The 11922-nt window shown below is 37.2% G+C and overlaps 2 protein-coding genes and 1 pseudogene across 2 annotated transcripts; all 3 read right to left on the reverse strand.

Annotated features, from left to right (window-relative positions):
- Positions 1-204: 204 nt before the first annotated feature.
- Positions 205-1696, reverse strand: LOC137747743 (E3 ubiquitin-protein ligase RSL1-like). The gene is made up of 2 exons (XM_068487898.2): positions 711-1696; positions 205-289 (listed from the first exon to the last, which is right to left on the reverse strand). The coding sequence occupies exons 1-2, from the start codon at positions 1694-1696 to the stop codon at positions 205-207; spliced, it is 1071 nt and encodes a 356-aa protein (XP_068343999.2).
- A 3004-nt stretch (positions 1697-4700) lies between these two features.
- Positions 4701-6039, reverse strand: LOC148698767 (E3 ubiquitin-protein ligase RSL1-like; annotated as a pseudogene).
- A 592-nt stretch (positions 6040-6631) lies between these two features.
- Positions 6632-8218, reverse strand: LOC148698768 (E3 ubiquitin-protein ligase RSL1-like). The gene is made up of 2 exons (XM_088677743.1): positions 7251-8218; positions 6632-7100 (listed from the first exon to the last, which is right to left on the reverse strand). Exons 1-2 carry the CDS (start codon positions 8216-8218, stop codon positions 7022-7024), a joined length of 1047 nt encoding a protein of 348 aa, XP_088533869.1. The 3' UTR covers positions 6632-7021.
- Between the last annotated feature and the right edge of the window lie 3704 nt (positions 8219-11922).

Below are 11922 nucleotides of genomic sequence, written 5' to 3' on the forward strand. Positions count from 1 at the left end.
TATATGAAAAAACATCCAAAAGTGATATTAATCCCATTAAATATTACAAACATGTAAACAAACTGAACCATTAATGATGATAATTCTAGTATCATGAAGGAATTAACAAGCAAAGTGACAGCGAATAGGTGAGTTCCTCCTTATTATGTAATGCCGCATCCTGCATTTAACCTGTAGTATTACAGCAAGATGAGCAAAAACGCATTATTCATTACAGCTTGGACAAAGACGGGTATGAGAAGTTACGGAGGCTTCTACTCCACAATTGTGACAGAAAGCATGTCGACACCTGTAACAATAGTTATCAACTTTTATGGGAAAGAATAAAACAAAACACCAAAAAGATAATGTCAACTTTGGTGAAAAAGAATAAAACTAAACACCAAAAAGATAATGTTCATCTAATTAATTGGACGGAATGTCTCAAACTGATTATAAATAATAGGATAATCTACACTAAATTTATTTAATCTACGAGGATCCACCACTTACATAGGGTTTATAATAAAACGTAAGACCACATGATAAAGTTCCACAGTGAAATATAGTCATATATTATTCTCGAAATTAATTAACTAAACTGCAGAAAATCTAGAAGAAACGAAAATATCAGAATAACAGTTAACTCAAATTAAGGATTTTGATTCCAAGCTTAGAAAAATTGAACCAATCTACAGAAAATCTAGAGGCAGTAGACAATTTCAACTGACCTGCATAAAATGTAGCTACACCCCTCATTTCTTTCAACGTAATAATTGCAATTTGGACACCTCCTCCAGTTCTTATTCTTCGCAAGCACTTCCAACATCTTGTCTTCGCCCTTCTCTTTCAACTTCTGAAACATGGCACAGTCAAATTCGGTATGCCAAGGAACCTTACACATGGCGCAAAATTCTCTATTGCAATGAGGACACACAGACTGACTGGTATCCTCTGGTTCCTCATTAATCAACAGTGCCGAGCACGAGTTGTATGGACAGTATAAGTACTTCCTCCGAGGGTCCATAACGACAGATTCACATAAGGCCTTTCCCCACCAATCAAAGACGTCTTCCGGGATAATTGGACGGCAGTACTCGATGTCTAACGCGCCGCTGCAGTCCGGTACAGGGCACGTAATGCAAGTGACATTGTCTTGCAGCTTGGATGCTATGAATTTAACAATGCAGCCTTGACAGTAAAAATGGGTGCAACCCTTTATGTTAAATGAGTCTTTCAGGTTAACTGGCTCAACACAGAAATCACATATGAAGGTTGAATCAATATCGCTTTCAGGGGCAAGTACAGACTCATATAAAGCATTGCCCCACGAAACAATGACGTCGGATGGAAGGATTTGACGGCAGTGATCTGGGTCTAAGACACCCTGGCAGTCCGGTACAGGGCACACAATGGATGTGACATTTATTCGGAGATTAGATTCTACGTATTTAACAGTGCACTCTTGACAGTAAAAATGGGTGCAACCCTTGATGTTGAATGAGTTTTCCAGATGAATCAACTGAAGACAGAAGTCACATACAAATGTTGGATCAGTATAAACATGTTGGTTCTTCTCCAAGATCTGAGCGAAACCCAAATTTATTTCCTTCGTATGTAATCCTCCTGTCTGTTTGGTTCTGACGGAAATGTGCTTGCTCAATTTCTTGCTGCTGCTGCTGCCCCTTTTGTTTCCGCTGGAAACTTTATTGCCCATCTCTCTTCTGTTCTCTCTACCTACAGCACTGGAGAAGCCTTCATTCCGGGGAAGATAGGGCGGCTCACTCTTGTAAATTTTAGTGTTTCAATATAGGGTTAAATAAGTTTGGACCTCTTGTAGCTTCCTTGGTCAGTAAGGATTCTGAAGACAACCGAATTTTGATCTGATTCCAATTTCTTCAAAGGGTTTAATCATAATTAATAAAACCACTCAAATCTCTTCATTGGTGGAACCTACAGCTTAAGGTGTATGACTCATAGTTTGGCATAGACTAAAACATGTGAATGTATTTAAAGGTTGTTGAATAGTTCACAATTGTAAGTGGTAACCTTTTACTATCTTCCACAAAATTTTCCTTTCGGCAATTTTGAATGACCATTATACCACTGCTTGCTTATATCTAAGGGTTTTCATATATATAGTAGTTGCGGTTTTTGGCAAACTAATTACAATGTAAGGGGGGTGTTTTCAATTAGAATTTGAGAGATTTTAATTTTTTTTTTTTTTTTTTACAAATTTAGGGTTATTCAATCAGAAGTTTAAGTGATTATCTAAAAGTCAAAGTGTATTTAATCAGGATTTTAAATGTGCTTTAATAAGTGTACTCACTTATGAATTGATTTTTTAAAGAATTTTAAAAAGTTGGGGAATCGATGGAATTTGAGAGATTTCGTAGTGTATTTTAAGCATTCTTAAATCTTATATCTCTCCCTGAAATTTGAGGGAATTCACTAAATTTTTTACATAAAATCCCTAGAAATCAATTAAACTCTATTAAATATATGAATTTATAAGTCCATTAAAATTCCTCAAAACCTCAAATACACTCTTAAGTTTCCCCTTCTTGCCGTTGATGTGCCCCAATCTCCACAAAGATATGTGCTTTTGAATAATTCACACAATTGTTAATATTCAACCTCTTCCAACAAAAATCAGAGTAACAATAATATTCCACAAATCTCAGGGTTTCTTGAATTTTGGAAACGCAATTGTTTTTTTTGTTTTTCAACAATTTAAGAAATTACAAAAACAATGACCAAATCCTTTCACAAAAAGCATGGCCAGCAACTAATAAACAGGCCCTTTCATAATTTCAAAATCGATCATCATCAGCAGAAAAAAAGATTTAACTATCGTACGCCGGTGGGCACAGTTTTGACAAATGAAGAAACCTCTTTGCCCTCCACAAGTGTAATTGACACCTACACGAACTCAAACAAGAAATCCATCGGAAAAGAAAATAATCAACTTTGACGATGAACCAAAAATCTATACCAAAATGTAAAGTCCAAATAAATTGTATGAGGATAATATATAGTATCTTAATCTAGAGGTGCATCAAATAGATATGACTCGTTTGGCAACTCGGACTGTATTGACTATTTTAATTGAATATGATAAATAGTCATTCGGATAATATTGACTAAATCGAGACAACTCGGACTGTATTGACTATTTTAATTGAATATGATAAATAGTCATTCGGATAATATTGACTAAATCGAGACAACTCGGACTGTATTGACTATTTCAATCGACCGTATTCTTTATACACGGCACCCAGCATGCTCATATTATTGAATTCATCATGCGTAATCACAAATGCCAAGATTCTATAAAATAAATCAAATGCACTTTCAATTTCCCCATTTTGGATATAACCTGCAATCATGGATGCCTAGGAGTAGTTAAATTAGGGGGATTTTAACGAAAAGCTCATGGTACTGTTCACTTGAACGAAAAACCACATTTTTTACACTAAAAAGTTAATCCTGATACTATTTACTTTACCATTTATCTTGTCTTTATCGTTAATACTCAAAGTTTTCAAACATTTTTTTTATTAGTTTTTCTTCTCCAGACATAATCTGATAAACCCAAAGAAGAGTAGAAATCAATAAGCCCACTTCAAATGAATTCATCTCCCTGCAGGTCGTACTCATACTAAAGAGTTTCAACCGAGATAATAACCAAATTCACCAAAAAGCTCAAAAGAAAAAAGAGAGAAATTCAGAAGGTTATAACCCACACCAACCAAAATTAAACCCATTTAGCAGATTAACACGGAAATAATAAATACCCCAATTCACCAAAAAGCTCAAGAAGTTGGGAAAAATTGCCCAATCCATTTCTTCAACTGGGTACTAATTTTCAATATATCTAACTCAGGATCCTTACAATTCTTGCCAAAAACCCAACCAAATTGAGAGGGCGAGCGATGCAAGTGAGAAAGAGAAAGCAAAGCGTGTTTTCTACCTTACCCAACTAAATAATACCGTGTTCTGAGAGAGTATAATTAAGCAAACATGAACCGGATAAAATGGATGGGCCCGGAATGTTAATTCGGTGACTATTTAATACGTATAGGCATTAAACATCGGATTCCATATTAGTATTATCCGGTGTTTTATACGGCGTACTAAACCATGTCATAGTATCTTAATCTAGAGGATGCTTTTAGTTTAGGTACGAATAAAAAAGTCAACCAAAACAATTTTACAAATACTATTGTAATTCAAAATAATTACATGATTGTCGCTTAATCCTCCCATGTTTAATATAATTTTTAGAATCTCTTCCAACAAAATTACATTCCATGTTATTGGAACTGGATCCCCTCTAGATTAACCAAAATTGAGTCCATTAATCAATGAATCCGGACCGTAGAAATTTGATCCAACGGTTACAATTATAACTTTTAGGAAATCCCCTGTTTGTAATTGTTTGATCAAATTTCAACAACCTGAATTCATTGATTAGTAAACTCAGTTTTAAAGGATTTAGAGGAGATCCTGTTCCCATGTTATTGTGCTAACCTTTTTACTATTCCGTCACATCCATCAGCCAGCCATTCAATATATTCCAAACAAAAAACAATGCAACAAAAATCAAAACGCAATGGGAGCTTTTTAAGCATTTGCATTATCAATCTAGGAAATTACAAAAGAATTTGACCAGATCCCATCACAAAAAGACATGACTACGTACATCAATCGTTTCATTATTTTTCGAGCTCAGTCATCCTACGTTGGTTGAAACAAGTACAGTAACCGGAACTTTGCACTCCACTTTTGTAACAGAAACTATATCGACACCTACAAAACCTCAACAAGAAATCAATCAGAAAAAAATCTATACCTAAATGTAAAGTCCATTTAAGTTGTAGGAGGGTAATAGTATCTTAATCTAGAGCAAATCCAAATAGAAATCCATCAGCTAATCAATTTTCAAGCAATATTCTATTTTAATCTAAATCTACGGAAGGGGAGCATATCAAGGCAACTTAGCTATGCTTAGGTCTGCATCAATCAAACTTTCTTTTTTGGTTTTACACTATTGGGGCCGTTTGATAATTGAAAAAAAAAATGGTTGTCTATTAAAACAGCCCCTTAGAAAATTAACCAATCTGCAAAAAATAATAGAAGAAGCAGAGAAGTGCAAATTAACTGACCTGCATTTGATGTAGCTGCACCCAGATATTCTTTCAACATAGTAATTGCAATTTGGACACCTCCTCCACCTCTTCTTCTTGGCAAGCTCTTCTAGCATCTTGTCTTCACCCTTCTTTCCCAGTTCCTAAAAATTGGCACAACCAAATTCGGTATGCCAAGGAAAGGTCACTTGGCGCAAAACTTTCTTTTGCAATGAGGACACACAGACCGAGTGGTACCCTCCGGATACTCATGAATCACCAGTTCCGAGCACACATTGAAGGGACAGTACAAGTATGTCTTTCGAGGTGCCATAAGGGCCATGACCACAGATTCACATAAGGCCTATCCCCACCGATCAAAAATGTCTTTTGGGAGAATTTCACGGCAGTACTCTGGGTCTAAAGTGCCGGTGCATTCTGGTACGGGCAGATAATGCGAGTGACATTGTCTTGGAGGTTGGAGACTGAATTTAACAATGCAGTCTCGACAGTAAAACTCAGTGCAACCGCGTCTGTTAAATGAGTCTTTCAGGTTAACTGGCTCAACACAGAAATCACATATGAAGGTTGAATCAATATCGCTCTCAGGGGAAAGTACAGACTCGCATAAGGCATTGCCCCACAAATCAAGGACGTACGGGATGAATTGACGGCAGTGCTCTGGGTCTACGACACCGGTGCAGCCCGGTACAGGGCACGTGACGGAAGTGACTTTTAATTGGAGGTTGGACACTATGAATTTAAAAATGCACTGTTGATAGTAAGAGTGAGTGCACCCCTTGAAGTTGAATGAGTTTTTAAGATGAACTGACTGAAGACAGAAGAAGCATGCATTTTTTACCACTTTGGAAAGTTGCTTACTGTTGCTGCTGCTCCTTTTGTTTCCGGTACAAATTTCGTTGCCCATCTTCTCCTCTCTCTATATATTTAGAGAACTGGATGAAAGATAATTGAAAATTGTGTAAACTCAACTCTGTTTTGAGCTGAGGCTTCACATTTACATTCAAACTCTCAAGTTTGTTGGGTGCGTGATTCTACCTACTAGCTTGTAAATAGGGTTTCAAACCTACGACAAGATCCTGCAATTCTTTTTCCCATGGCCTATAATAACAACGTAGCTTCTTGCCAACCAGCCAACTCCACCCGCAAACCACAACCACCCACCACCCCCCCCCCCCCCCCCCTCCCCCTCCCCACAAAAAAAAAGTCCTCAAATGAATCCCAGCTTCATCGAACCCCCTGTGGTTGGCTCAAATCCTGCCAATACTGAGAAGCCCTGATCTGATTCCGTTGTCTATCCTCCCAAACACCTTGTTGGCACCACTGCTGTCGACACAGCCTACACTATGTGGATGCAGCGAGACCAAATGATCATAAGTTGGATGAAGGGCTCACTAACGGCGTCTGTCTTGTGGGCTGTGGCAAGTAAATGTACTGCTCGTGCTATGTGGGAGGACAGACAATGCACCCATAAAAGCATTTTTGACATCCTTCCCACCACTCTTCCTCTATCCTTTTCATCATCCATCATTTCTTATTTTTCTTTATAGAGCAGAATAAACCCTTTTGATTAAAAATATGATAGTAGAGATGATAATACAGACCAAGACAAAATTGAAAAGGTAATATTCGGGCCATTTTTTGGTCTAATCTAAACTAGAGAGAGGAACATTTGAACTTTAGTGCAGAGGACACTGCCCTACCAACTTCGCTAGGCCCCCGTCGTGCAGGTTTATGATTTCAAAAGTACGTAATATTGAATTCAATAGATAATACACATCTTATTAGAGTAAACAAACTGAACAATGATCTAATTTCGGGCATCCAACCACCTGCATCAACCTTCTGTAGTACTGCAGCAAGATCGTCCCTTGAGAAAATAATTAGGATTATTTCTTACAGCTTTGACAATAACGGGTATGTTCGACAGCTTGAATTCCACAACTGTAACAGAAAGCAAATCCGCACCTGCAACAATAATAGTAACCAAATTTGATGATCAACGAACACTAGGGCAAAGAAATATGAACCAAAAGATGAAATTTATATAAGTTGAAGGATAACAGTTAACTCAAGTTATTTAATTCCGAAACTGATGGGGAATTATATGAAATTAACCGGCATTTCATGTAGCTGCACCCATCTATTCTTTCAACATAGTAATTGCAACGTGGGCACCTCCTCCAGTTCTTATTCTTGGCAAGCTCTTTCAGCATCTTGTCTTCACCCTTATCTCTCAGTTTCTGAAACATGGCGCAATTGAATTCGGTATGCCAAGGAACCTTACACTTCGCACAAAACTCTCTCTTGCAATGAGGACAACGAGCCTGATTGGTATCCTCTGGCCCCCCGTGAATCAACAGCGCGGAGCACGTGGCAAAGGGACAGTATAAGTGATTCTTCTGAGGCCCAATAACCACAGATTCACATATTGCCTTGCCCCACCTATCGAAGACATCGGTTGGGAAGATAGGACAACAGTAATCAAGGTCTAATGAGCCGGTGCAGCCTTGTGCAGAGCATATAATGGAAGAAACATTGTCATCAAGCTTGGATGCTACGAATTTGACAATGCAGTCTTGACAGTAAAAATGGGAGCAACCCTTAATTTTAAACGAGTCTTTTAGATCAACTCGCTCAACACAGAAGTCACATACAAAAGTTGAATCGATATCATCACTCTCATCCACGAGTGCAGATTCACACAAAGCATTGCCCCACCCATCAAAGACGTCATCTGGGAGAATTGGACGGCAGTAGTTGGGGTCTAGCACGCCGGCGCAGCCTTGTACGGGGCACATAATAGTGGATGTGACATTGTTTTGGAGATTGGACACTACATATTGAACAACACACTCTTGACAGTAAAAATGGGCGCAATATCCGAGATGAATTTTCGCCTCACACAAGTCACATACAAAAGATGGGTCATCATTAATATCAACAGCATGTTCAAGTTTCTTATTTTTCACGGAGGACATGTGCTTACCCTTTATGTATTTTCCTGTGAAAACTTTGCCTCCCAGTTTTTTTCCTGTGTAAATTTTGCTACCAAACTTTTCTCCTGTGCAAAGTTTGTTGCCCATCTCCCTCTCTCTCTCTCTCTCTCTCTCTCTCTCTCTCTCTCTCCAGTGGTTAAGAATCTAAGATAGCAGTGTGTCAACTGAACAAATAATAAGAGGATAATTACAGATAGTGAGGTTTAATTATTAAGACTGACCGATGTGATGTATCTTCTAGGGCTGAATTCTGGATCATCAACTTGATCTTATATATACACAAAAGGAGAGTCCGTAAGTGGTAAAGAATAGGTTTTTCCTTCATCAATAAGACGAAGGGTTAAAAAAAAAAGGTAAAATATAGAAAGATTGAGGATAATAAGGTTAACCTATTGGAGATATAAATAACCATACATAGGAGACCAGTCAAAGGTCGGGAAATGTCTAAATGCCCTTACAACCCAACGTTAGTGTGGCTTAGACAGACGAGGAATCCGGTGACAAATTCTTGGGTGTTCTGAAGTATTGATATTTCGGTGTTTTAATCGTTAGATTTAGGTTTTTGTATTTCTTTTTAATAAAGATCTAACAGTTTAAACACACAAAATAACGGTTACTCTGGAGCACCTAAGAAAATCTCATTCAGTGGTAACTCAAGGCTTTACAATGAAAACAAATACCAAGACAGAAAAACTCCTTAGTCTGTCTGTGGACTATCCATACCCTCACAAACCAAACGAGACCCGAATACGAGTCTCACTCTGTTGTGAGAGCCGAACGACTGATGGGTTTCAGCGGGAATACCAAAGAATACTTCCATGGACAATAGTTCCTTGTAATACAATCCTATTTCGCTAAGAGTATATTTGAGATTGCTTATTTGGAAAGTACTTTTGTTCGTAAGGGTTTGTGCTAGAAGTTCTTTTATTATAAATAAGTTAAAAAATTATTAGAAATTCAAGTGCTTCTTGAAGAACTAAGATTTTTTACTCATGTAGTCATAAGAGATTTTGGTTGTTATTAAACGTCTTTAGCTACTTCAGAAGCAAACCCAACCCTGTCCCAAATCTTAGCAGATTTCGGTTCTTACATAGACGCACCACATCGATAGTTTTGAATAGGGCCGTATACATACATCTAAACCACAGAGGGAGATTTGAAATCAACTAATATTGATCCCAATTGATATTGCACAATTAAGGCTCATAACAAATAAGAATTTTATTACCTAATTTTTAACCTAGGATTTCTAAGTTCCGGATGTCGTGAGATTTTGGAAAGGGATCTTCTGCGGATCTCTTCTACCAAATTCACCAAATCAATCAATCCGGACTCTTGAAATTTGATCAAACGGCAACAAACAGGGACCCATTTAAAACTTATAATAACTTTAACCGTTTGATCAAATTTTAAAAGTCTGAATTGGATGATTAGGTGAATTTAGTGAAAATGATCCTCTTCGGATCCTTTCATGAGATTTTTGCTGTGCTCCAGTATCAGTTCATACTTCATAGAGGTTGTCAGCCGTAGAACGATCCTGCAGATTTAATGGAGGCATTCTAGCCTAGGCAAGACTGGATTCTAGCACCAAATGGCGATTTTGAGTTTTATCTCTCTTCAGTACGAGAAATTTTTCCATGTGCCGGGAACACCATGACACATGGTGTTCCCTCACACATTAGGATTTAGTTTTATATATTTATTGAAATATAAAATTGAAGAATATTCAAGATGTCAAATCCTAATGTGTGAGGGAACACCATGTGTCATGGTGTTCCCGGCACATGGAAAAATTTCTCCTTCAGTACAATTGAATTCGGTATGCCAAGCACCAAATGGCGATTTTGAGTTTTATCTCTCTTCAGTACAATTGAATTCGGTATGCCAAGGAACCTTACACCTCCTCAAGTACAAGTACTTCTGATCAGGCCCTACCACGCCAGATTCAATAAGGCCTTGCCCCACCTACCAAAGACGTCAGGGGTTTTTTTATTAGTAACTCAATCAATTCTTAGAAAATATATTATATTACTTTCTAAAAATGTCGTCCGTGTCCGTATACTATTGTTGTACTTCTGATCAGGCCCTACCACCCCAGATTCAATAAGGCCTTGCCCCACCTACCAAAGACGTCTGTCGGGAGGATAGGACGTCTACGATAGCAATGATCACGGTTTAACACGCTGGTGCAGCCTAGCTCGTACCGGGCACGTAATGCAAGTGCGTTGTCTTGGAGCTTGAACGACTATGAATTTAACAATGCAGTCTTGACCGTAAAAATGATAGCAACCCTTTATGATAAGGCTTGTTATATTAAACCCTCATATAATGTTGAATACATTTCACATATTATTGAATACATCTCACATATTTAATACTTCATATTTGCTTTTCAATTAAAATTTATATTAATACACATCACATACTTCCCTATAAAACCTCACACACCACGATCTCAACATACATTTTATATTTTCTTCACCCCACATTTTCTACATATACTTCGCACTCTTCACATCTTAAGTGCAAGTGAAAGATCATGGAAGAATCCTTCTTCTATTTATTTTAAATAAAGAAATTAAGAACATTGAATTGAAAAATGATCAAGGAAGTATCCTTCCTGTTTTAAGATCATGAAGTGTGTGTAGAGAGACATATGGAGAGAGCCAGAAGGGATGTCTAGCTCTTGGGTGCCAAACAATCACTGCAGTTTTTGTTTATGCATTTTCATTCAGCAACAAAAACAAAAAACTCAGGAATAGAAAACAAAAAAAGTATAAAACTTTCAGTATGTTTTTATATCTGCATTGCTTTAATAAACAGCTCACAAGAGACCAACGGAGCAGAATTTTGTTGGTAGTGTACAAGATGGCTTAGCTAACAGTGCTCATTTGTCACATAATTCAAGGGTAGTCCTTCGAAACATTTCAGTTAAACGGAATTCATGTTTGCCTTCTACTAAAGTAGTTGAGAAGTTAAAACTATAGTTTTAAGGATTTAAAACTGATATTTATTCTCCTCCTTCTAGGAGGCAATATATATAAGATACAACTTGTGACAAAAGTAATATCAAAAGAGTTCTAGCCAAACTAAGAAAATATAATTATATTCCTAATCTAATAGGGCTAACGCCAACAAGGTGTTCCTTGAAAAATAAAACTTCAAACAGACAGGGCAATCCAACTGATCAAACGACATTGAAGGTTCGAATCAAAATGAACCCTGATAACACGGCTCAGAAGAATGTAGCAATATATAGTGGTCTTGGACTTGGCTCTCCATCTTATCTTTGGAGAACAACCCTGAGGAAAGTAAGGAGATGATACCTCCATCTCAAGTGATTGTGGATGACTCTCCCACTAACATTATTCAGGTAAGCTAAGATATTTTAGTGCAGTTTCTATTTCTATAGATGAACCTAAAATGATATGTTGCATTGATGGGTGTTGTTTATGTTTTGTAACAGGTTATGATTTCCTTCCCTGTTCGTGGAGATGCATTGATATCACCACTTCACAACAGTTTTCTTTGCTTAATACGAAAGAGAAAGCTTTATCAATAAAAACTAGTGCCTTCATCTAAGGGTCATCAAGAACATTCATCTTTGTCTAAGAGTTGAAGAAGATAAATAATCTTGAGATATATAAGTTAAAATGATTTGGGGTGTATTTATAATTTTTTTTTTTTTAAAGGTTGAAATTGTCATTGCATAGTAGGTTAAATAAGTTATCTAGTATTAAATTAAATGTGGGGTGTATTGAACATTATATACTTCTCACACACTCTTCGTT

Source organism: Pyrus communis, chromosome 2 (genome assembly GCF_041283825.1).
Source record: "Pyrus communis isolate YQ-2024b chromosome 2, ASM4128382v1, whole genome shotgun sequence".
Taxonomy (NCBI): domain Eukaryota; kingdom Viridiplantae; phylum Streptophyta; class Magnoliopsida; order Rosales; family Rosaceae; genus Pyrus; species Pyrus communis.

What these genes read in the sequence shown, in the direction of transcription:
- LOC137747743 (XM_068487898.2), bottom strand. Translation starts at nt 1,696, where the DNA reads ATGGGCAATAAAGTTTCCAGCGGAAACAAAAGGGGCAGCAGCAGCAGC. An exon ending in TGTAGCTACATTTTATGCAG is followed by an intron (nt 290 to 710) that starts GTCAGTTGAAAT and finishes CTATTGTTACAG; the next exon opens with GTGTCGACATGCTTTCTGTC.
- LOC148698768 (XM_088677743.1), bottom strand. Translation starts at nt 8,218, where the DNA reads ATGGGCAACAAACTTTGCACAGGAGAAAAGTTTGGTAGCAAAATTTAC. An exon ending in TGCAGCTACATGAAATGCCG is followed by an intron (nt 7,101 to 7,250) that starts GTTAATTTCATA and finishes TTATTGTTGCAG; the next exon opens with GTGCGGATTTGCTTTCTGTT.